Source organism: Micromys minutus (genome assembly GCF_963924665.1).
Source record: "Micromys minutus genome assembly, chromosome: 1".
Classification (NCBI taxonomy): Eukaryota; Metazoa; Chordata; class Mammalia; order Rodentia; family Muridae; genus Micromys; species Micromys minutus.
In genome coordinates, this window is record NC_137969.1 from 150540116 (window position 1) to 150566650 (window position 26535).

Sequence of the window (26535 nt, forward strand, 5' to 3'; positions counted from 1 at the left end):
ACACTAAGTTTTCTGTTCATAAATATAATTACAAAATTAAAAAAAACAAAAACAAAAACAAAACCTGGTAAGTATCAGGCTCAAAACTCAGTCATGGTCCTCCCTCCTCAGCCATGCAACTGCTATTTATGGTCACGGGCATGTATGAGATGTCTACAATTAGATACTAGTAACTCTTTGGTAAATAGACTTTTTTTAAAATGCATATACTTCATGATATAAAAATCATTTTAGAGGGGGCTGGAGAAATGGCTCAATGGTTAAGAGCAAGGTCCTGAGTTCAAATCCCAGCAACATGGTGGCTCACAGCCATCTGTAGTGAGATCTGATGCCCTCTTCTGGTGTGTCTGAAGACAGCTACTGTGTACTTATACATAATAAAGAAATCTTTTTTAAAAAGTGATTTTAAAAAGAGCATTTGTTCTACATGTACTTTATGCTTATGGTAACTAGTAGATTTCAATGCATGCTATCAAACTTCTAAAAGAATTAAGTACTGACAAAAATATATTCATATAGTGTTATGCCAAAATGCCTTTTGAAATCTGTACGTCTCTCTTTTTTAAAAAATAAATTTGAAAGAGAAAAAAAATACACCAAAGTATATATTTGAGGTATCATCCCATTGTGAAATGAAATGTTAATGCAATTTCTTCTGTCCTTGTGTCTGTTAATTAATTGCCTTTGGTAGGGAAGTCAATATTTCTCTGCCAATATATATGTTTATTATTTTCATGTAAATATTGAGTAATAAAAAAATATACCTGGGGGAAAAAGTAAATACAAAAAAGAGCATTTGATTGAATTTTAAATTAAAAGTTTTAAATCAATTAATATCTATCCATTTTCAATAACCAGTAAGTGAAGTTATTTGGGCCAGTCTTACACTGGGCAAAGGAGATATTGTATAAACTTTAGTGGCTCCAGACAGAGAACATGAAATAGTACCAGAACATGTAAAGGAAAATCATGAGTTTGGTGAACTGTTAAAATTTATAATAAAGAATTACTGGATTGGAAAACTAACTCATACTTGTAACCCTACCATTAGAGGACAGAAAACAGGAAGATTCCAAGATCTGACTGGCCACCCTAGCCAAAATGGTAAGTTACTGATTCCGTGAGAAAGCCTGTCTCAAGCCAGTTAATAAAGAGACAGAAAGAGGAAGACACATAATATCCTATTCTGGCCTCCTCATGTGCATATATGGTATATACATCCCTGTACATTCATAAACACACACATCAAATATACAAAGAACCAAAGAAAAACAGGGGAGCTGGGGGGGGGGCCTCAAAGGAGAGAGAGAAAAGAAAATGAGGAGGGGAGAGCAAACAGCCAACATGAGACAAAGACTAAATCCAAAGAACTGATAGTAAATAAAGTAGGGGCTCATGGTCACCAAATGAAGTGCATCTCTAGGAACACGTGCCTACACAGTTGTCCAGGTTAAAGAGCTTAAACTTACTCTGTTGACTATAGCTAGGGGTCCAAAGTAGAGAAAAGACACTCTCAAAAAGAATCTCAGATGGCATTATTTCTTAAGAGAATACAGCTCTTATTTGATAAACAGAAAACCTATAAAGTACTTAAAAGAATTTTATCACTCTGTATTGAGGATTGGTTCTAATGCTCTGAATTAATCTGGCCCCCCAAATCAGGAATGTTCCAGACCAACACTAAAATCCTTGTCCCCAATTGGTTCTTCATCGATCAATAAAGAGCCAACGGCCAACTGCTGGGCAAGTAGATTGAGGTAGGACCTTAGAATTTGTGAAAGCTAGAAACAAGAAGAGAGAAAGGGAAGAAATCACCATGATTTGGAGGGAAACAGATCAGATTTAGAGCTGCAGAAGGAAAGCCATCTGAAATATAGGTGAAAAGAAATGCCACCCCCTAGAAGGGCTACCCAGAAACATCTTGGCAGCAAAGACTAGGAAGCCACCCAGAAAGAGCCAGGGCAATAAGGATAAAATATAGAATTAAAATGTATTAAACCAGGATTACAGAAGGGAAATGTGTGCTAGCCGCAGGGAGGATTAGAACTGCCCAGCATTTGAGATAGTCAAGGCATTTTATTAACTGGTTGGTGTGTGTGTGTGTGTGTGTGTGTGTGTGTGTGAGAGAGAGAGAGAGAGAGAGAGAGAGAGAGAGAGAGAAAGAGAAAGAGGGGGGGGGAGAGAGAATGTGTGTGTGAGAGTGAGAGAGTGTGGTATTTCATTCATGAATCCAAAGAGCTCCTGGACAGGTGGCTAGAAGCACAACCTAACAGAAACCAAAGTGGTGCAGCTACAAGTCTGAACTCAAAGAAACACTAGATGAGGTTTCTAGGCCTTGAATACATTAAACCAAATGGAAACTCGGGTACAAAGTAGACCCTTGTAGGTAGCAGGACCTCGAACACTTACCCTTTTGCCTCAAGCCTCACAAAGGCTAGGATGACAAGCTTGAGCAAGGCCTGAAAGCCTATTTATTTATTTACTTGTTTGTTTGTTTGTTTATTCGTTCATTCATTCATTCATTCATTCACTCATTCCTTGTTTGTTTGTTTGTTTTTTCAAGACAGGATTTCTCCGTGTAGCCTAGGCTGTCCTGGAGTTCTCTCTGTAGACCACATTGGCCACAAACTCAAAGAAATCGATGCACCTCTGGATTAAAGGTATGAAAGCCAATTTCTTAAGAAAAAGTAAAATGACACAGTAAAACAGTCCAAATGACCCAGCTAAACAATTAAAAACAAACTAATCAGTGAATCAGGTAAACTATGAAACTACTACCAGAATAGAGAACCAACTGGAGTCAAGGACTACTCTCTGTTCTGTGGCTACAGTATGAAACTGCTGTGAATTAACCCATTCCACAATGCTTCCTGAATCTCCATTTTACTCTCCAATGAAAGTTCTACTGTGGTTAGTTATCACATTCTCAAAAAAGTCTTTTTATTCATTGTTCATCTTACCACACAAGAATTCATATGGCATTTTCATAGCCTTGTTAAAAGAACTGTGTCACAAGAAGTGGACTTTGAAGGTTCAAAACACTTCTGCCATTCCCAGTATTCTCTCTGCTTCCTGGTCCTGGATTGATCTTCCTTTTACTAAGTTGCTTTGGTCATGGTGTTTTATCACAACAGTAAAAAGTAAATGTAACAGAAATCTGAGCATTTTGAAAGACTAGTAACTAGTATGTGTTGCAGAAACATGAACTGCCCAAATGAAGTGGAACTGTAATAGACCATCCACAGACAGACTCTCAACTGTTCCTGTGCTGCTCCTATCAAGAAAGAAAACACATCATCCTCCCTTACACTTTCACTGACATAGGTACCTTGTTCTGAAAAGCAGAAATTGGTGGAAGTGGTACTACGTCTCTTAAGGAAGTGAGCACTGTGACTGAAAACACCTAAGTGAGGGCATCCTGGCCTCTCTAACCCACCAATGTCTCTTCAGCTGTACTAAGAACAGTGTTTCCTACTTCAATTTTTAATGTGAAACTATACAACAGTTGTGATTTTAAGCCACTCAATTCTGTAATAATCCATTATTCATTGATAACTAATTGACACAACACAGTAAGTATGAGCAAATGCTTACTGGTTTCTTCTAGAAGTAATGTTAGGGATCTTAACATGATGTGGGAGAAGCTCACTGAGCACTGAAAGAGGGAGAGTTATGAATTAGAACTGTGTTTGTAGATCTCAAATTTCTATTTTCTTACATCTCCTACAGTTTACATAATTGACTTTCAAAGTAACAACATGTTATTTTTAACCCTCCTTTAGAAGGTTGTTTATTGACTGTATTGTACTACAATCCATTAATTCACATAATAAAATATATAAATTTTTCAGCAAATGACAAAAAAAACTTATTTGGTGAATAGAAACTTTAGTTATGCCAACAAATCAAAAAAGACCTATATATTTTTGATAATTTTTTCTCAATAGTTAGAACATCATAAAAGACAATTGGTTGGGCATATAACCCCAGCATTCAGGAGGCTGAAGCAGGAGGACCCCATGTCCAGCCTGGCTACAAAGCTCATTCTAGGCTGGTGTGGCACAGATAGTAGACCTTGCCTCAAACAAACAAACAACAAAATACAAAACCAGAACCTAAAATTTTAAGTTAATATTGCATAGATTTTTTTTTTCAAACATCTTCAAGTTGATATAATTCTTCATGATTAGTATGAATAGATGTGGACAAAAAAGACAATAAAACTTTGAATAAAAGAGGAAAAAACCTACAGTAACAGACTTAGTCAACCAGAACAAATTACATAGAAATCATCAGATCATTCATATTTGAGTTAAAACACTTATTAATTACAAAAATTAAAGCTGGGTGTGAGCCTGTACTTATCATCTTAGCAGGAAGGCTGCCCTACAGTCACAGGCAGCAGAAGCTACACAAGACCCTGTATCAGAAAAATAAAAAGCAAGAGCCAGAGATATGGCTCAGTGCTTAAGAGCACTGACTTCTTTTCCAGAGGTCCAAGTTCTAGTTAAGAGCACCCACATAGTGGCTCACAAAATGGTTCACAGGCATACATGCAGGCAAAAACACTCATACACATAAAACAAAATACTAAAGAAGTTTTTTTTAAGTTCTAACAAATTTAACAAATAAAATATCACAACAAAAAACTAATACACAGAATTATAACAAAAAAAATTCATCACAATATAAAAAGCTTTGCTCTTTAGCTAGTTGTAAATGTCAGTCAAAAATAAATAACCCATATGTATATTAAAATATTAATGTGATTTTTAGACCTTATTGATAAATTTAACAAATTACAGAAAGAATAGCATCGTGTATTTAGAACTACTAAAACTGTATAAAATACTAAGTATATATTAAGAAATGACATATCGGAGGCTGGGGAGATGGCTCAGCAGTTAAGAGTGTTGGCTGCTCTTCCAAAGGACTCAGGTTCAAGACCCAAAACCCACATGGCAGGTCACAACTGTCTCTAACTCCCATGCCAGGGGATCCAACACCTTCACATAAACATGCAAGCAAAACACCAATGTACATAAAATTAAAATAATTTTTAAAAATGGCATACAAAAAAGAGAAACTTAACTACAAATAAGACTTTTTAATTCAAATGTAACACTGAAAGGAAAATTCTATAGACAGTTTATTTCTCATTTACTGACTAATCAATAATTATGTGTTGGGCAAAAGAATGGGCACTGGAATAGATGGTAGAGGGCAAAGCAGCTCCTCCCCTTCGTTCTACTGCTTATCCTCCAGGGCACCCTGACCACAGGAAGACCTCTACTGGGCACTACACCTCTACAACATCCTTGTCATCACCATCGTCAGCATGTGTTAGGTGAACCTTTATAAAACTCTGGAAAGACTGACTTCCAAAGGTATTTCCGAATTTAAAGTTTTAAAACCATAGTACCAGAAAAAATATAATGATTATCCTAAAACACCTAAAAGTCTATTGGCTATTATACCAAACAAAGATACATCAGTCTCAATTTCCATCTTAAATAAAAAAATCAGGTCAATTCCTGTGTTCAACCTTAATAGACAACTAGTTAAAAATCAACTTTAATCCTCATAAAGATATATTTAATTTTAAATAAAATTTTAATCTCCTTACTTTGACAAATTATCTTATCCTAGGCTAAAATAATCCCAAAGAAATTAAAATCTATGACTTCTCTGGGATTTCTTATATTAATCAATATACCTTTCCATGGCTTTAGCTGTATAAGGCAAATGCATTTCAATACTGTGTTCATCTTCATCTGTCTGCAGAGACATGCGTTCAAACATTCCTGTCTTCCATAGCTCTCCGTAAACTAAAGAGATTTCAAAATATATTAAAACAAATATTAATGCATACATTTATTTTATAAGCGTCCACCAGAGCAACATAAAACTATAAACTATGGCAAGAAACCAAAGCACCACATACTCCATTTTTTAACTGTAAGTGAAAGACAGAATGACTAATTTTATTACATGACATAATACATATAAAGACTTACCATTTGGATAGTAACACAGTAACATTTTCCATCAGCTCCTTTTAACATTTCTAAAATAAACTCTGGGTCTGGGCCATTCTTTCAATTTAAAAAATGTCTAGCCAAAAAAGCTCATTAGTATTCCAAATATAACAGAAAAACTACCAATCTATTGGCATACAAGGTTAATAATAGTTTTTTTTTAGTTTTGCTTTGTTTTTATAATTGTGTATAATTTTTATTTCATACTTCTACTATACCAACAACGTAAAAGTATCACTTCCAATACTATCTTTCCCAAGATCCAAACTTTAACTTACAGCAGAAAGCATAAATCCACCACAGTATTGTGCCAACTTAAAATTATGTAGCAATCTAGTTATTGCTGCTGAGCTATACTTACAATGACGACTACAGATCACTGTGTGAAATTTAGTGTGTAAACCAGCATAAGAACAACTTAAGCGCCAGGGCTGCTGGCTCACACTCATAACCCAGCTACTTGGAAAAGCAGGAGGAGCACAAACTCAAGACCAACCTGGGCTACAGAGTAGGCTCAGGATCTGGCTGAGTTCACTTAGTAAATTCCTTTCTCAAAAAAAGAAAGGAGGGAGAAGGGGAAGAAACAAAAAACAAAGGGAAAAGAATGGTAGTTAAGATCTCATTTCTACAAAATACCTTTTAAAAATAATCCATTTCTTTGCTTGTACCAAACAGGCCCTTAAGAATTGGGAAGTGGGAGGGCACACGCACGCTTGAGAGATGGTTCAGTAGTTAAGAGCTCTTGTTCTTGCAGAGGACCAAGGTTCATTCCCAGCACCCACATAGCAGTTCACAACCCTCTACAGTTCCAGTTCCAAGGAATCCAAAGCCCACTTCTGACCTCCTCAGGTGCTAGGCAGGCAGGCAGTGCACAGACATGTAGGTGAGCAAAATGCTCATAACCATAAAATAAACAAATCTTAAAAAAAAAAAAAAAAAAAAAAAAAAAAAAAGAGGAAAGTGTGTCCCTTATGTTATGTTCTGTTTTCATTAATAAGAGCTATTCAAATATCAAATGGCTACTATTTTATGAAACAAATTGTAAAAAGCAAGACCTAAAGCAGCTCTTACAGATGACACCTTTCATTCCATGTAAGAAATTACTGCAAACGAATGAAACAACAGCATCCCTTATAGACATAATTTAATGAGCTAAGGATACACTGCCAAGTTCATGAAGGTGGTTATTATGCAGAAAGAAACAAGAGAAGGGAAATTCAGAGTAAAGTATGAGTAATGAGTTATCAGCATTTATCACTCTCCTCCATAAATAACATTACATTTATTGTAGTAAAAAACAAAATAAAACAAAACAAAAAACCAGCTAAACAGCCAGGCGTGGTGGCCCAGATCTGTAATCCCAGAACTCAGAAGCAGAGGTGGGTTCTCTGTAAGTTTCAGGCCAGCCTGATCTACAGAGCTAGAAACCCAGTTTTGGGAAATCCTGGGAAGAAGGGGGTGAAGAGGGAGGGGGGAAGGGAAGGAAAGGGAGGGAAAAGGAGATTAGGAGAGGGAGGGAGGAAGGGGAAGGGAAGAGGAAGAAAAGAGGAAGGAAAGGGAAGGGAAATTGGGAGAGGGAGGAAGGGGAAAGGAAGAGGAAGAGGAACGAGAGGGGAGGGGAGGGGAGGAAAGAAAGGAACTAAAAGAAAAAAAAAGACATCTGGAAACAAGGAAGATGACTCTCTCAGTAGATAAATCACTTCTTTAAAAAAAAAAAAAAAAAAAAAAAAGAGTCTGATAGTTGGTGCACACTTATGACCCAATGAGGAAGTAAAAATGCCTGGGGCTCCTTGGCCAGTCAGCCTCCCATTCTAGGTGAGTTCTAGGCCAGTGAGAGACATGGTCTCAAAAGAAAAATATAGACAGCACAGAAAAACAACATACAGTGCACACATGTACTCACAGACCATACGCTACAACACACACACACACACACACACACACACACACACACACACTCACACTCTCTCTCCCCCTCCCCCCCCCCTCTCTCAAACCTCTGAAATCCTAGAAGGAAAATCAAAAAAATGAACATGGGAGCTCAACAGATGTCTTTACAGATAAAATGCTTTACACAAGCTTAATGCCTGGAGTTTGTACTTCAAAATCCATGTAAGAGCTGGACTGCTGTAGCAAGCCCATTTGTAACCCGTACACAGGACACAGAAAGGGGCTCCCCAGGTACAGTCACAGATAGATACAGTTACAGAAACAAGTAAGGTAAGCCAAAATAGTGAGTTCTGAGTTCAGTCAGATATCAGGTGTGAAATGATCAAGGAAAGACCCCTGACATCAGCCTTCCACATGGCACACATGCACCTTTACACCCACATATATGACTACAGACCTGCAAGCACACACACACACATGCATACATACACACATATACACAAAAAAATAACACATGTTAAAAACAAAATGTATTTAAAATTTCTATACTACTTTTCAGAGCTTCAGAAAATATAGAATAATTTCCCATAAAAAACAGTGAGAGGAAATGAAGTATTATTGCCATCATTTAAAGTGAAAAATCAATACACATAAATACACATAGAGTTCACTTGCCCAGTCTTTCAGCAAGTTGGCAAGTATACTAAAATCTTGCTTCATGGTACAGCACAAGCAAAGTATTTCTCTAAATATAAATGTAACCACTATGGTATGGAGCTAAGTGCCTTTAACATATTTTTATAGTTATTAAAAAGAACACCAATTTCTTGTGTCTTGTTTATACAGATTAGTTACCAAAACATTTAAGGTATTATTTATATGTGTCTTTTAAAATATTTTAAACTAAATTGCAATCCTTATTAATGAGCTTTATCTATTTAAAAGCTATGGTCTCTATATACTTACTCTTTTGGTCAATACGAAGGTCATACAGAGGAGTCCTATATATATCCACACTGGAGAGTGCACATCGAGACAGGGGCACATGATGGGAAGGCCCAAGGATGAAAATTCTCCGGCTGGGAGATACACAACAGAAACACAGAACAAATGTACTTCTACACAAATCTTATTAAATAAAAGGAAAATAACTTTAATTTTTACTTGTTTTTGCATGCTGACTACCTACATAAGAGCTTAACTATATTCTCACCAAAATCCATATACTAAAGTTCCAACTTCCCACACCTGACTACAAGTCAATTTGGAGATAAATATTTTTCAAGAGCAAATAGAGTTAAAATGGGGCCCTTATCAACTTGTCTGAAGTACTTATATAAAAAGACTCCAAAGCCAGGACTGGTGTCCCATATAATCCTAGAGTGTTGGAGCCCTGAGGCAAGGACTGCTCCAAGTTTGAAGCCAATCTGGGTTGCATAGTGAGTTCTAGTTGGCCAGGATTACATAACAAGATCCTGGGAATGGGGGAGGGGTGGAAGACACATGGGGCACAACCACAACACATGACTCCAAGGACATGCCTAACAGTCATGCAGTAAGAGGCCTGGAAGCCAAAAAGAGGAGCTTCAAAGAAACCAACCCTACAAGGCCATTGATTACACTAAGTTTCTAGTTTTCCAGAAATATGAGGAAGTGAGACTTTGTGAACTAAAACCACAGTCCTTGGAATTCTATTAGAATAAAACTGAATTTGCTCTTCAGTTTTAATCTGAATTTTTGTCCAATAATTGAAAATACCAGGTATAAATTTTTACAATAAATGTTATACATAAAAATAATTTCTAAATGTCTAACTATACACATTTCAAAGTGTAACATCAGTTTAAATATTTTAGCTACGTTAAAATTCTAAATCTTTAATAAAAATAAATAATATTGCTACAAACTTCTAAACACCTATGTAAAACAACATTACACAGCATTGCAAAGCATTCAATAAAGCTACTTAGACACTTCTATGGTAGCAAAGAAACAGAGCTTCATCTGGTCGAAAGGAACTGTACGTAATAAACTTTCTATTCTCATTCAAATCTGTCATTCTCAAACACAAAGAACCTTTAAATGCACGATTTCACAGTAGTCTACCTAAAGCAAACAGCTGGGCTAAGCACTAGCTACGGCTTCCACAGACCCTTGGTCTCAACACCAAATGCAAAATTAGCCTCCTGTCATTTCACAGCGAACATCCAAACTTGCTCTACAACCTAAATTCTGAAACCATGCATTTTCTGTTTTCTAAAATTCAAATATAACAATCTTACTATACCATATATAAACATAAATAAGTTAAAGATTCAAAAGGGGGAGAACTGTAAGAAAGAAGAAAACAGGTAGAGGGCTTATGTGACTAGAAAATGGACCGACAAGGAGTATGTGCTGTGGTAATATACTCTAATAGAACTCTATTACTGTACCAAGTATGACAGCACTATATACTCTAACAATACCTATACCCTAACACTCAAGGTAACCCAGAAGCATCTAGAATGACTAGAATTTCAAAGCCAACTTGTTTTACAAAACTCAGACACTATCTCTTTAAAAAAAAAAAAAACAAAAAACAAAGAAAAACAATGTCAGCTGTAGTGGAACACATCTTTAACTGTAGCTCACAGGAGGCAAAGCAAAGGCAGGCCTGGTCTGTATAGGGAGACTATATCCATGAATGAAACGACCAACCAAAAAAGCTATCTTTTTTTTTTTTAAAGACATGTCACTTCAAATTTGGAGGAGGATACAGAATAAAAAGAAGTTTTGAATTAAGTTATTCTCAGAGTCTTCAATTTGGAAGAAATCACACAGGAAAAGCAAACTATTTTATCCTTGGACCAATGAAAGATTTACTTGTATATTTTATGTGTATTTGAATGTTATGTCTACATGTATGCCTATACACCAGAAGAAGGCACAGGATGCCATTATGTTGTGAGACACCAAGTGCGTGTTGGGAATTGAACTCAGCCATCTTTCTAGCCCCTCTTTCTCCATCTTGTTAGCACTACAATCGACATTTGTATCACAGGTATCATCAGTACCATAAAGAGGGAGGGTCAAATTCATATAGTATTAAATAAACAAACCAAAAAGTACCATTCTGTTCTATCATAGCAGAACACAAATAGTAATAAATTTTTTTATTAAAGTCTAATGTGAAATATGCATAAAATTGTAACTTGGGAATGTTTAGGTCACTTGATTAATCCCAGGAAATACAGGAATACATCAGTGAGTGACATTTGGCTAAGCATGGTGGTACATGTCTATACTCTATTAAATACTCAGAAGGCTTAAGCAGGAGGACCAGTTGAACACGGGAACATAGGGCTAGCCAAAGCAATATAGAAAGATTCTATTTACAAAAGAAAAAGGGAAAGAAAGGATAGGGAAGGGAGGGAAAGGAAAAACCTTAGTATGAAAGTGGGGGGAGGAGTTCTGGTTGAGAATTAGTTTCTATAAGAAAAAAAAGTATGTAATATTTAACATCAAGATGCTTTTGAAAAAAATCTAAGGTATATAGTTAAAATATAAAATGATACTTTTTAAATGTCAGTCTTCAGGCAGGTATAGTAGCACACACCTCTAATCTCAGCACTCAGAAGGCAGAGGCAAGCAGATCTCCTCCAAGTTCCAGGCCAGCCTGGCTTACAAAGTTCCAGAATATCCAGGGCTACATCAAAAGACCCTGTCTCAAAGGATGACAAGAAGTAGATCTGAAGACTTATATTAACCTAACTAATAACAATGAACACTGCTCCAGAGATGAAACAACAGTGGTCTTCTGGGAGCCTAAGGCCTTCAACTAAGCCCTGACTACTTCCTCAGTGTTCCTTTTTGTCAAACCCAACCTATATACAAGAGCTCCTACCAATCGGAATTAGCCAGATGTTTTCCCGATAAATTCTTTCTAGTTTTGTAAAAGCACACTTACAACCAATCTAGTGCAGTTCCAGAATTAATTTATGGAATCAAGAAAAAAGTTAAGATCCTTAAAAATGACATACAAAAACCACAGAAGGGTAAATATTATTGAAACATTTGAGAAGGTTTCAAGATAACAGTGACCTCAAAATAGTGGTCTCTGTTAGATAAAGTGCTAACAAAAGAAAATTAACAAGGCACATTGAAGTTCATGTATTTCTTCCTTCTTTCTTTGCTAGATCCATGAGCAGTAAGCCACTGCAACTGTTTGGAGGGAAATATATACACAAGGCTATGTTCCTTTCCTTTAATAACTACAAGATATTTTGCCTTTAAAGACATAACTTCAGTATTAGTATTCAGGCTGTTACTTGATGGGTAAATGAAACCGTTAATATGAAATAGAGGGCTGGCAGGGAATCACATTTTCCTAGAAATAAATACAGTTCCCCTATCACAGCTCCTGAGAATTCAGCTCTGTGAAATTATTATAATGAATATGATTTATGAACACTTACCTTCATTTTTTTCAACTACCTATTCCAACTAATGGAACTAGAAGTAATTTTTTAAAAGGTGTTTCACAGGGAGGGGAAATATTTTAACTAAAGACTAAAAATGTCATGGGCTTTTACATTTTTTGTCTTACAAAGCTCTTTGAAAAATATAAATTAAATTCAAGTTTCTGTCAACTGCCTCCTCAATTTCAGATTTTAACTTTTAGTTTTGTTAGCAGACAGGAAAAGACTTTACAACTGTCAGTATGAAAAGGAACGTGATGAAATGTCCCAGTTTTTAAATCATTCAAGGGCCCAAAATGATCTTTTGAAACACAAATCTGATCATTTCACTTTCCCTTGTCCTTACTTTAAAAAGTCCTTCCTGAACTGAGGTGGTGGTGGCACCCACCTTTAATCTCAGCACCGAAGTCAGAGGCAGTCGAATCTTTATGAGTTTGAGGCCGGCCTGGTCTATAAGGTTAGTTCCAGGACAGCAAGGGCAACACAGAGAAATGCTGTCTTGAAAAACAAAAACAAGCATCATCTAACCAAGTAAAACCCTTAGAAATAAGGATTGAGGAGGGAGGTAGAGAGGAGCCTAGTGTATGCGTGAGTTGAGGATAAGGGGTGGGTGCATATTATGTCAGCACATGTAGAAGCCAGAGTTTGGCATCAGGTATCTTCCTCAGGAGCTCTGGACTTTATTTTTGAAAATAAGGTCTCTAGTTGAAATTAGCTAGGGCTCATAGTTTCAGCTGAGCTATCTTACAAGTCAGCCCAAAGATCTTCCCATCTACAATCCACCTGCCCTCCAAACTCCCCAGCACTAGGATACCCGGGGCGCACCACCACACTAAGATTTTACGTGAGTGCTGGGGTAATGGGGTCGCCATGCCTGTGCAGCAAACACTACCCACTTGAGCCATCCTCCTGATCCTTAAAATGGGTTTAAAGTCTCAAACAAACTAGCAACTTCTTGTACTCCTTTGGCCTCCCCTTGACTGTTAATATTTTATGAATACACTAGTCTTCCAGGTCCTTGATGAAGTTTAATGATGTATAATGTCAACCTTTCCATAGGGTGGTTTAACTTAAACACCAGTTCCTCAGTGAACCTTTCCCATGCTTGAGATCAAATCACTCAATGTGATCTACACAACCTTAACAACACACAGGACGCTGTGAGGAGTACAAAGAACTCAGAACAGTGAAAAGGAAGGTCTCTGCTCGCTCCGCTGCTGACTAGCACTTAAGCTTCAGGAATAAGGGAGAGTAAAACTGTTAGCAAAACGTTCAGGGCAATGAAACCGTGTGCCAATAATCCATTCATTTCTACACTATTTCTCAAAGGCTAATTTCACCAAAATTCTTGACTCTTGCTAACACACCTTAATTTTTGCTAATTTCACCTTAATTTTGATTCTTGCTAACACACCTTATTGCATGACAAAATACAGTCAAACCCTGAGGATTGATTCATAAAGCATCTCTGCAGATAAACATTGTATCTCAGAGAAAAAAACCTGTGTATGATGAGCCGAGAGCTGAACTAGACACATTTTCCACGGAATACAACTTTCACTTAAAAAATAACTATACAAATACTAAGTATTTAGAAGAAAATTTTCCCAAAATAAACAAACTAGATCTGTAAAACAATTCACATATTTGTTGTACAGAATAAAACTGAAGCTTTCAAGTAAAAATTAAGTCAGGTATATTTCAGATGGCAGTATGAACAAACACAATTTTGAAATTATATAGTGAAACCCTTAAAAGATCTGCAGTGACTCTCTCAAGTTCTGACTTAACAATGTTCCTGCTGCTCCCTTTTGAAACTGTGTATGTGCATATAAATAGGTTTCCTTCTTATATCTCAGCCACAAAAATGAACAGTTACAAAGTGAACGCAGAAAAGACATGAGCTCTGGACAGAGGTATCTTCTAGCTAAATTCACAAAGTCTGGCATGGTAGCATACACCTGTAATGCCAGCACTTTAGAAGCTGAGGCAGGAAGATTGCTTCAAATTCAAGGCCAGTGTAGGCTACAAAGCCAGATTCTTGTCTCAAAAACAAATAAAAAGTAATTAAAATGTACAACAGATTTGTATGTGTGTTAAAATAAAATGGCTAAGTAATATAAACCTATATACATATCTGTGTTTTGGTTTCTGACACAGGGTCTCTCTCTGTGTAGTCCTGACTGCATTGGAGCCCACTAGATAAATCAGGATTGTCCTGGAACTTACAGGTATCCTCCTGCCTCTGCCTTCCCAGTAATGAGATTAAAGGTATGCCCTACCAAGCCAGGGTATATTTTGTAAAAGAAATGTAAGAGCAACACCTGTTTCCCATTATCTTTCACTATGGTAAGAGGAAGCATTCTTGTTTCTCATTCAGTGTTTCATCAGCTTACAGTACTTGGGGACAACAATATATTTCTATAACAGGACATTCTTAGATGTGTAAGATCCTGGACTTGATTTACATCATCACACATACAAAAAGAATCACCATTCTTAATATGCAATGTTTTTATTATTGCTAAATGGTTTTAATTTTTATTATAATTCTTTTTAACACTTTACGTTTATTTAATGTGTTTAAATGTGCGTGCGCATGCGTGCATGTGTGTTTTCACCATCTAAATGCCTGGTGCTCTTGGAGGTCAGAAGAGGGCATGTGAGGTTAGAGGAGGGCATAAAGTCCCCTAGGACTACAGTTACAGTTCTGAGCTGTCAAGTGAGTGCTAGGAATTAAACCCTGGTACTCTGGAAAAGTAGCTAGTGCTCTAACTACTGAGCCATCTTTCCAGTCCATACAACTATTTCTATACTTGGAACTTTTTTATTTTTCATCATGAAAATGATTTGACAATTCTTTTTTTAAAAAAGATTTATTTTATTTATATGAGTACACTGTAGCTGTCTTCAGACACACCAAAAGAGGGCATCAGATCCCATTACAGGTGGTTGTGAGCTACCATGTGGTTGCTAGGATTTGAACTCAGAACCTCTGGAAGAGCAGTCAGTGCTCTTAATCGCTGAGCCATCTCTCCAGCCTGACAATTTTTTTAAGGTTTACTTTTAACTCTAGCTCATTAAGATCTTTTTTAATTAAACTTTTTCATACACTATATTCTGATCATGTTCTTTGTTCTTCTCAATCCTTCCCAGATCCTCCCTATCTCCTTACCCACCCAACTTTGTTCTTTCTCTCTTTAAAAAAGAAAAAGAAAAAACAAAGAGACCAACAAAACACAAAAATGAAAATTAAAACCAATAGTCCAAAGACCAATAAAATTAGAAAAAAAAAGTCACGTCCATTATTTTTAATGTAGTAGTTTAAATCCTTTCAGAATTCCATCCATTCGGGTCATATTTACACTCCTCACTACTCCCCCAATTTGCCCCACTTATATATATATATATAAAAAAAAAAGGCACACGCATACACTGTTCTGAGGCATTTTGTGGTTAGTATGAGCAGTTAATGATCACTGTTAGTTACCACACTAATACGTAAACTAGTCCTGCTTATACAAGCAACCCTAGTTAAACTCTGTGATTTAATAAAACAAAACAGAACAAAACAAAAAAACCTAACAAAAAAGGAGCTTGCAAGCTTGCAGGGATGGGGTAGGAGTGCATAATGGGAAGTAAATATAATCAAAAGACTTTGCATACATGTATAAAATTATCAAAGAATAAAAATTCTAAAGGAAACCATTATCATCTGTACATGACTACTGTTTTTAAAAATATTTTCTTGTGAAAACTTTTACTTTCCCCTCAATTTTACACAAATGTATATCCTCCTTTTAGACTATGGTGTGATATATTCTCAAATGGCTACAATGACTCATAATTAGTTCATTATTTTATTTAATAACAGGGTCTCACAATGTAGCTCCTGCTGGCCCCACACTTGTTATCTCCTGACTCAGCCTCCCACTATTGGGATTACAGGTGCATCACCATGCCTGGCAATATTCAGTATCTACAAAATACTGCATTAACTAAGCTGCCATGTTTACTTAATTCACTATTCAATATTGGACATTAAAACAGAATGCTATTGTTACAATCTTACTGCACTTAACCCTTTCCACTTTAGGACTCATTAAGCTACTCTTAGAACGTATTAAAATCCAAGCCAATAGTTGTGTATTTGATTATTATTCAGTATATATTGATCATTAATGATGTAATTGATTTCTAAAATGCTATATACAATTTAATATCAATTAAACTTGTTTAAATGCTTTCAACTGATTCCCAATTTTAGATATTAGATATTACACACAAGATCTGATCACACAGCACTTGTCACCTCCTCTACTTGCAAAGTGCATAGCTTCCCTCCTCAGTGTCCCAACACGCTCTGCTCTTCCCCCTCTCATCCTGACCTTCTGTCAACTCACTTAAGTCCCACTGTGCAGAACCCAAGGACAGGCCCTAGGCTTATTTATATCCCTAAGCCAAACTAATTCTGAGGCATGCCTCTAGCATGACATCATCAATAAAAACTCAACAAAACAGAGACAAGTTCAAAACACATTGTTATTTAAAATAACCTTGGTTATGATAGACTTCCTGAACAAGGTTAAATAAAAATTTTATAAAACCTTTTCAATTTAATTTCTCTTTATTGTTACAAAATTTTTGCTTTTAGTAATTACAAAAATGATTATAAAGAGCAAAGCAATCTTGTCTTCATTTTTCTTTAAGATGTTCACATCTAGGTTTGTGATGTAAACTGAAAAATCAAACAAAAACTTTGTAGTAGTGTCAGAATGAAACACTTGACAACTAAAGACATGATGGCACACCACGGATCTCAGCACTAAAGGCAGAGGCGAGGAGATCTCGTTCTACTTCAAAGAGAAAGTATTAAGGTATTTCCTAGTCTACAAATTCCTAAAAAGTCTAAACTGTAATTAAACTGAATCCATAAGAACAAGCAGATTGAAGTATTACTGTACAGCAGAGCAACCGTTATAATATCCCACACGGTTCCTAACTGCATTACTTACGTAATGGATGGATCCACTTGTTTGTAAGCATGGGCAGCACAAGACCCACAGTACGTGTATCCTGCATGGCTACAAATAAAAACAGTTTTAAAATTAATCCCCAGGTTTAAAATCAAGTGAGTATAAAGAAAATAAAACTTTTTTTAAAAACTTAACTGTGATACATAAAACAGAATTGAGTATATAGATATTAAAAAAAAAACCAATGTAACTAATGATGCAACCTCTAGAAGGTAAGAGAACACACAATTGTTCCATACTATATTCCAATTATAAACTTTTAAAATATTTTCTAGTTGTTGGTTATATGAGTGGTACAGTGCCTGCTCGGCATGTGTAAAACCTTGGGTTTAATTCCCAGCACAAATGGGAGTGGGGGAAGTAAGAACTAGTCTGCTTCTGGCTTAAGTTGCTAATTTCTGATATTATATTATAGACTGAAATCAGCAGTCTGTTATTATATTAACAGTACCAAACCAAATATCCTGTGATGATCATACTCCCCTGCCTCTAGCAGTTTAAAAAAAAAAAAAAAAAAACTGACTTGTTTTATGTGTATTATGGCTCTGGTTTTCTTTCATTATCTCTTTTCACCCTCTGGCTTCAACATTCAGGTAACTGTCTTATCGCTTATATAACAGCTTTGTTCTCTGATCTACAGTTTTTTAGAGTCTAGATTCACAGTTTTTTAGACAATGGTACATCACTGGTGGTTAGTATATATCTGATGGAGTAAATGTTTTCACAACTGATTATAAAGGAAATAAAAACTATGCACATTTATATGGACATGAGCTCTTATACAATGAAGTATCACAACTTATGAATGATGATAAATATGTAGTACTCTATTATAAATTCTATAGCCTGTTGATGTTAAGTTCTATGATACTATTTGTTTTACAGTTATGACTGCAATAATAAAAATGGAGGGCTGGGCATGATGGCACATGCCATGAGTCTCAGCACCAGAGGCAGAGGCAAGGAGATCTCTCCAGTTAAAGGTTGGTCTGGTTACATGGTAAATTCTAGTCTATCCAGATGCTGCCTCACAAAGACCAAAGCAAACAAAAGTAATGAGATAATCCAGTAGTACCACACCTTAAATCAATATATCACAAGACATGTCCTTGTGCCTGTTTACACTGCAGGACTACTCACAAAACCAAACAAAGTAATGAAATCAACCTTAGTGTTCATCAACAGCTGATTCTATAAAGAAAACTAATGTACACAAATACATAAACATATTCTACCTTAAAAGAAAAAGGGAACAAGGGCTAAGAGATAGCTCAGGGGGTAAAGCTCATGTGTCACATAATGCCTTGAATACCAATGCCCAGAGCCCATGTGACAGTAGCACACAATCCCAGTTGTCCACAAGCAAGTTTGGAGGTGGATATAGAAGAATCCCAGGAGCCCAGAACCAGCTGTTCAAGTACAAGCAGCAACAAATTTTTAAAAATCCCTGTCTCAGACATGCCAAAACCAACAGCCATCAAACCCGCCTGTAGGCATGTTGTGAGATGGTTTCTTGGTTAATGACTGAGGGTCCTTAGGCTGTATAAGAAAGCAAGCTGGTAAGTTTTAGCCCTTGCTTTGAGTTCCTGCCCTGACTTTGCTCAGTAATGGGCTTCGATCTAGAAGTACAAGACAAAACAAACCTTTTCCTCCCCAAGCTGTTTTTTGCCACTGCTTTATGACAGCAACAGAAACAACAAACTAGGACACCATCCCACAACACACATAGAGTTTTGTAAACCATAGAACTCAAGGACTGCAGAAGCAGATTTATGGGGAAACAATAACAAGAGGACCATGTGGTAAATACAGCAACAGTTGACAGTATGTGTTTCAATTTCACTTAAGGCTAGATGTTCAATGCTACCACTACAGATGTCAAACCTTTGAAGTGACGGATGGCTGGATGGCTGGATGGCTGTTCATCTCATGTTACATTCAAAACTGTAACATCACTCTGTACCATACCCACAAGTGTCATTTATCAACTTAGAAGTTAAAAATGAGTGGAATAATGAAAACTCATACATGAAGCTCAGTTGTTACCAACAATTTTACTAATTTTGATGATCATATAATTTTCCCATACTATAAATAAAAAAATCTGCTGTGGGCTAGAAAAGTGGCTTGGTGATTAGGAGAGCTTGCTGCTCTTCTAGGAGTGGAGTCTGGTTTCTAGCACCCACATGGTGGTTCACAGCCACCTGTAACTCCAGTTATGGGGATCCAAGTTGCTCTTCTGACCTCTGAGAACATGGGTTTGATCCCAGTAACACATTTTTTAAAAGATGAAATAAATAAAAAGTCTACAAAGAGGTATTAATTACTGTTTTATAAAGTGAAGTTCAAGAGATTTAGAAACTTACATGCTACAGTTTTTTAAGTGGTGGGTGGAGTCTGACATAAATGTAGCATCTATTATACAGAGTATTTGGCATATCAGATGCATACCAAAGATTAACCTAGGTTCTTTCTCCTCTCTCTCTCCCTCCCTCTTCCTCCTCCCTATGTGTCTGTGTGTTTGTGTGTATATATACATGAGCATGTATAGGCCTACACATCTGCCTCAACCAATCCCCCTTTTATTTAAATGTATTTGTTCATTTTATGTTATGTATGCTCACAAAGGCCAAAAGGGCATTGCATCCCCTGAAACTGGAATCAGAGGCAAATGTAAGGTGCCCAACCCAGGTGAGAAGTAAACTCAGCAAGAGAAGTAAACAGTCCTAAAACCAAACATCTCTCCAGCCCAACATTTTACTTTTAGTCCAATATACACTCATTTCTATCAATAATAAAGATGATAAAGATTGGCAAAAAAGCTTCTAAAACTTACGGTGCAATAATGGCTCTAGCAGGTCTTTTCGTAGACTGTACTTGTGAAAGCCAACCTTCTAGCTGGGCATTCAGCTGAGGTCCTATGAAAGGACAAGTGGAAAAAAAGAGTCAGCAAAGCAAGTATTACAGATAACCATGCATGTTGCAAAGTCTTCCCTGAACTTATATAGCATTAAAATAACTCAGTGGGCAATAAAATCATCTGTCTGGATGTTCAAAGTCTCAATTTATCAAGTTGTAGGTAGTTACCAAGCCATATGATAGGGTTCAATAGTGACAACATAAAAATTGTTTTTATCCTTCTACTTCTTAGAAGTGTCTTCATGCAGATCAACAATTTACAGTTTGAGTAACATTTAAACAAAATACAAGAGGAAGCAGAATACTCTGAAATAAATGAAAAAAGTGTAATTAAGTGTACAGTGGTTTCACAGCACCAACAGTTTACTTGAACACTGAAATGGCATCCATGGGGTTAAAGACTCCCAAACTCAGTGATCTACTCCCACCCATTCCACCACTTTATCCCCTATCAAATTAATAATACCATTACTACAAAAAGTTCAATTTAAAACAATTCTCTTCACTTCCTATCTTTCTGTTTTGTATTTTACTAGTCTAAGAATCCACTGAGTTCAACAGATCAAGATTTTTTTCCACATCCTTCTTCTGCCTTGTTCACTTCCTGCCTTGGCCAAGGTGAAATCAAACCAGCACTGGAATCATTCCCCTTCATGTGGCCTCATTGTTCATTTTCTCTCATTCCATCAATAGTTTGAAGTCAACATTTCACTTAACACAGTGCCTCTACCTGAACAACTGACTGAAGCTAGAGACATTGCTTGCTACACCAGTGTTAGGACCTGAGCAGGAATTCCCCAGAACCACGTAAGCAGCAGCACAATTTATCTGCAATGCCGATGCAAGCTCCCAGGCTGGCTAGCAAACATCAAGCAGCAAACAGCAAAAAGAAGAGCCTGTCTCAGACAAGACACAAGGTGAGGACTCATGCCCAAGGTTTGGCCTGACCCTCATAGACATACTGTGACATAATCACCCAACACAATAAACAATTAGACAGTAACACTGCTGGGGAGGTTACATTTAAACTTTTAAACTATAACCAGAGTTCAGCTTTCCAAAAATGTCAGATCCCTACTCCTGTTGAGATATCTCATCTCATTAGTGAAAAGCCTCAAAAACCTTCGTTTTTTTTTTTTTCTCATTTCCTTTAGGAAATAATTTTACCTTTCACTTATTCAGTCAATAATCAGTTAGAAAGCAGCCAATCTTCTGTTTGCCCAGGACTTCCCCACGTTTAGCACTGACAGTCCAGCACCATAAAAAGCTCAATTTCCTGAGTAAACCTATCATGGAGCTAATCATTCTCCAAATATCTACCTTATCTTCCTTCCATTGAGCTTGAATTCTCTTTTTCAACAAACTCCCCTTACTTTTATCAAAAGCCACACACACTATACCTACCCTGATTCTCCTTATGATTTTCTTAATCAAAAACTCTGCTCTCAAAATTGTTCCTAATCTCTTGTATCAACCTTGTCCCTACTGGACTTGACTTTTACCATTAAAATGTTAACATACAGTAATTAGTTTTTCTTTCTACTAAAACCCATTTCTATGACCCACTTTGAAGCAACTATGGCTACCTTTATTTCCTTCCCATTATCTATTCATTCTCTTTACTTTTTCTTATTAGATACATTCACTTTCTCTAAGGTATGTTTTGTCTGCACATATGTACAAGATATGCACATATGTAGCACATGAATGTTTGGGGCCTGCAGAAGTAAGAAGGCGTGCTTTCCCTGGAACTGGAGTTACAGATGGTTGTGAGGCACCATGTAGGTGGCTAGGAACCCAGGTCCTCTACAAAAGAAGAAAGTGCTCTTAACCTCTAAACCATCTCTCCAGCCTCTTTTTAAACTTTGAAAAGACCAGTCTTGCATATACTAGACCTGTATTCTGGATCAGGCAATTAAAAACAAAATAGCTGAGTTTTCTTACCAGTCACAATTACTAATTTTCTTACCAGGCATAGTACTAATATTCAGTCTCTAAAAAAGGCGAAACAATTTCAACACCAACCCCATTATACTGCATTATGCTGCTCTTTTAAAGTATCTGTGCTAAGATTTTTAGATGTCCTAACATTAAACCTAATAAGTTAAAAGGATATGGTTGCTTTTTCTTTTACAGAATCCTAATTCTTCTTCCTGAAATAGTCCAGACCATCCAGAGATGGTCTACACACCAACATTACCTGACTTGTTCACTTCAGAAAAATCTGTGGATGTTGCCAGACACCCAGAGGCCAGCATGACCTCTGGAGATGATGCTAAAAAATTAACAAGCTCTCCAGCTGACTGTAATAGACACTGAAATGTGAAACATTCTGCCAAGGAGTTTATTTCCACAAGTTTATTTCCATTTCTTCTGAGATACTTGGATAGTTTATGGCTGGAATTTTATCGTAAATCATAAATGAGATCTATAAATCAACAATAAGTGAGCACATCAAATTTACCTCCAGTCTATCTTAAGTCTGAAGTGACCTGTACTACTTCCTAAGATTTACACATCCCTATTCTTTTTCTAGGACAGAGTCTCACTATTTACCCCTGACTGACCTGTATTATCTTTAAAAATTAAGTAAAATAATAGTAAGAAGAAGAAGAGGAAGAGGAGGAGGAGGAGGAAGAAGAAAAAAGGAAGGGGGAAGAAGAGGAGGCGGAGACAACAGAATATGGTCCAGGAATGGAGTGCTGTGAGAATTCTGAATGCTTATAAAAACACTCCTCCAAGAAAACAAGAGTCTTGTAACCTCAAGTTTCTTCAAAACACGAAATTGTTCTTTGTGTTTTTGTGCTGCTCCCAGATGTAGCAGATACGAGTGAGTTTACTTCAGATTTCTAATTATTACTTGCTGCTGCTATTCAATTAAATGTTTAAACTGTCCTTTATATGCCTCTGTGGAAAGACACGTTTTTGCTACATGCAGCTTGTCCTTGTGATTATATACAGCTTGAACTCATGAGAACTTTACTCGGGTGGTTTTTCTTAACCCTCAGAGTATTAATTATCTGATGCTTTGAATAAAGTTGGCTATCACATGAGACTTTAGTCTGTCCTCATTTACTGGCTCCATTCTCCCTGGTACCACTACCTCTAGAGTGTTGACAGAAGTCCATTTAGTTAAATAATGATAACTAGTTAAATAAACTACTTAGATAAACAATAGTGTTGTTGATATTGCCTATGCAAAGTTTGTTCTAAGATGAAGACTTTGGGACTGGAGTGACAGCTCATCAGTTAACAACACTGGCTGCTCTTCCAGATTTGGTTCCCAATACCCATAAAAAAGCTAAAAGCTACAATACCAGTCCCAAAGGACCCAACACTTCTTCCAGCTTCCATGGCACTGCACTTATATGGTACACAGGCACACATGCAGGCAAACAGCCATACCAGACACATGAAAATAAAAGGTAAAATTAAGAAGACATAAAGACTGATTTTAGACAAAATAAATTATAGTATGTAACACTAAATTATGCTCAGATGGTAAAGAGTAAAAATCTTTGGAGCAGCAAGAATGGTCAAGAGAATGCTAGAGTGGTTGATGGACAAACGATGGCAGCAAATGTTAAAACAGATTAAGGAACTGTACATGTAACATGTGTCTACAATCCTATCACAAAGAAGACTACAGCAGAATAATTGTAGCTCCAAGGCCAGCTCACAGTACATAGAGGAACACTACTTCAGAAAGAAAAGTGGAAGGGAGGAAGGGGAGGAAAGGAAATGAAAGTGTGTAAGATCAGATACTTGGGCACAGAACCAAGATGTGCCAATAAGGGAGGGAAAATGATGTAGGAGACTCAGGTGGGATAAAGTAGGTCCAGACAACCTCGTTAAAAGCCTTATAAAATTAGCATATAGAAAAAAGGAAAAAGAGTGAGCAAAGAGACAAGCTAGAAACCAACCTCATACAGAAACAATAACTGGAACTGTCCAATGGTAAACTGGAGAGGCACTCCAGTATCCAGGAGTGATTAACTGTCTCTGTCAGCTACAAATGGGTAGCTGTGCTCAATTCCCTGTTCAGGAACAAAAGGACCAGAACTCCTCTAGAATGTGGACCTGGATTATCAAGTGGCATAAACAAATAAAAAACAGCAATTCAAGAGAGAGAGGAAAGTACAAGAAAGGCAAAAATAGGAGATCTTCAAAAACAGTAACAACAGCTGAGTATGGGGATGTGCACCTTTTATCCCAGCACTCAGGAGGCAGATGCAGATCTCTGTGACTTTGAAGCCAGCCTGGTCTACAAAGTGAGTTCCAGGACCAAGAAACCCCTTCTCAAAAAACCAAAACCACAACTATACCAACTACACACACACAGAGACACACAGACAGACACACACACACACACACACACACGAACACTCAGAACTCTGTAATGAACATAAACCAAGGCAGAAAAGGCACTCCTCATCAATAGATCTGGTGGTTATGGGGACGGCCAACCTTGTATCTACTACTTTTTAAAAAGAGATCGAAAGCTCTGTGTACAAATATTTACAGACATATGGGTTGACAAGGGGTAAAAGAAGCAAATGAAAATCACTCTAATTCGATGACTTCAAAACTTCAGGTAAACTTAAGGTATTAACCTTAACAGATGAACTACAACATTGGTCATTAACAATCACATTTCACTCTTCACAGTAAAGAAAGCTATCTATTAAAATGTGAAAAACAACATTCAGAGATTTAATGTTCTTAAAATTGTATTTATAGAGACAGCAAATAATCTAAATCTAAAACTGCATTATTTCGTATCAACATGATTACCATCAATCAACATAGAGAAAAAGCTTAACACTCCTGTGGTTACAAAACTAAATATGGGGCTAGAGAGATGGATTGGCTGTTAAGGGCACTGTTGCTCTTGACGAGGTCCCAGGTTTGATTCCTAGAACCCACAGAGTGGCTCACAGCCATCCATAACTCCAGTTCTACAGAATCTAATGCCCTCCTCTGATCTCTGAAGGCACCAAGCATACATTTGGTACACATGCATATATACACACAGGCAAAACACATAAAATAAAACTTAAAAATCCAATTTTAAAAAGCAAAGTTAAATATACAAAATAATTTCTATTTCTATCTAGTAGCAGCAAATATCTGAATAAAAGTTTTAAAATATCTAAATATCCTCAAACAATACAATTTTTAAATTTTTTGAGGGGGGGAATAGAAAGAGAGAGAGAGAGAGAGAGAGAGAGAGAGAGAGAGAGAGAGAGAGAGAGAGAGAGGAGGTTTAAAAGACAACTTTGAAGTTTGTTTTCTCCGTCCTTCTTTGTATAGGTTCCAAGGTTGAACAAATCACCAAGCTTATGCAGAAAATGCCTTTACTTGCTAAGCCACCTCACCAGCTTCAAAACATGAAATTTTTAAAACTATTTAATGGTGATGACCTAAATTCTATTATTCTAAGATTAAACAAGGATGCCTGCTCTCAACACCTCAGCTCATCTATTCCTTTGTGAGCAAATTGATCTATGCTTAGAGATGAAAAAGTACATTTTTTAGTAACAGTTTGTACAATTTCTCTCTACATATTAACTTTAAGAATACGTTAGACTGACAATCCTATAACAGTATTCAAGCCAGTATTTCATGCTAAGGAAAGTATAATTAAAAACACCAGCATTTGGTTTTGCTAGCAGTTTTCATCTGTAGACATCAAAGCAACTTTTAAGCATATTAATTATGGCCTTTCTACACTATCCTGTTTACTATTAGCAGAATACAAGCATGAACATGATTCTACTAAATCAAAATTATACAAAGTATACACAAAGTAATAAATTTAAATTGCAAAAGACCATACATAATTAAAGACTATTTTGTTTGAAGTTCTGAGGGAAACCTACCTATCCCAGAACACTCTACAGTTAGTAAAACTATTATAATCATTACCAGTGGGGCTAGAGATGGCTCAGTTGTTAGAACTTGTTTCCCCTTGCAAACATCAATATACATAGAATAAACCTAAAAAGATTACCACCAGTATTAATTTTAAGTTCTTTATCTTTATATTGTTTGAGTTTCTTGTTTGTTTGCTTTTTGTTTGTTTGTTCCCTTGACCGTCCTGGATATCGCTCTGTCAGACCAGGATGGCCTCATCCTCTGCCTCCTGAATGCTGAGATCAAAAGTGCACTCCCACCACCTAGCCCTATCTT

At 36.7% G+C, this 26535-nt stretch overlaps 1 protein-coding gene across 3 annotated transcripts in view; it reads right to left on the minus strand.

Annotated features, from left to right (window-relative positions):
- Positions 1 to 26535, minus strand: part of MEMO1 (mediator of cell motility 1) — a 96793-nt gene that overhangs the window by 27727 nt on the left and 42531 nt on the right. For all 3 annotated transcript variants that reach the window (XM_080919474.1, XM_080919475.1, XM_080919476.1), the window contains 4 exons: positions 20261 to 20342; positions 17404 to 17472; positions 8895 to 9007; positions 5717 to 5828 (listed from right to left, as the gene is read on the minus strand). In XM_080919474.1, the coding sequence (XP_080775600.1) occupies positions 5717 to 5828; positions 8895 to 9007; positions 17404 to 17472; positions 20261 to 20342 (376 nt within the window). The remainder of the gene's footprint in view (positions 1 to 5716; positions 5829 to 8894; positions 9008 to 17403; positions 17473 to 20260; positions 20343 to 26535) is intronic.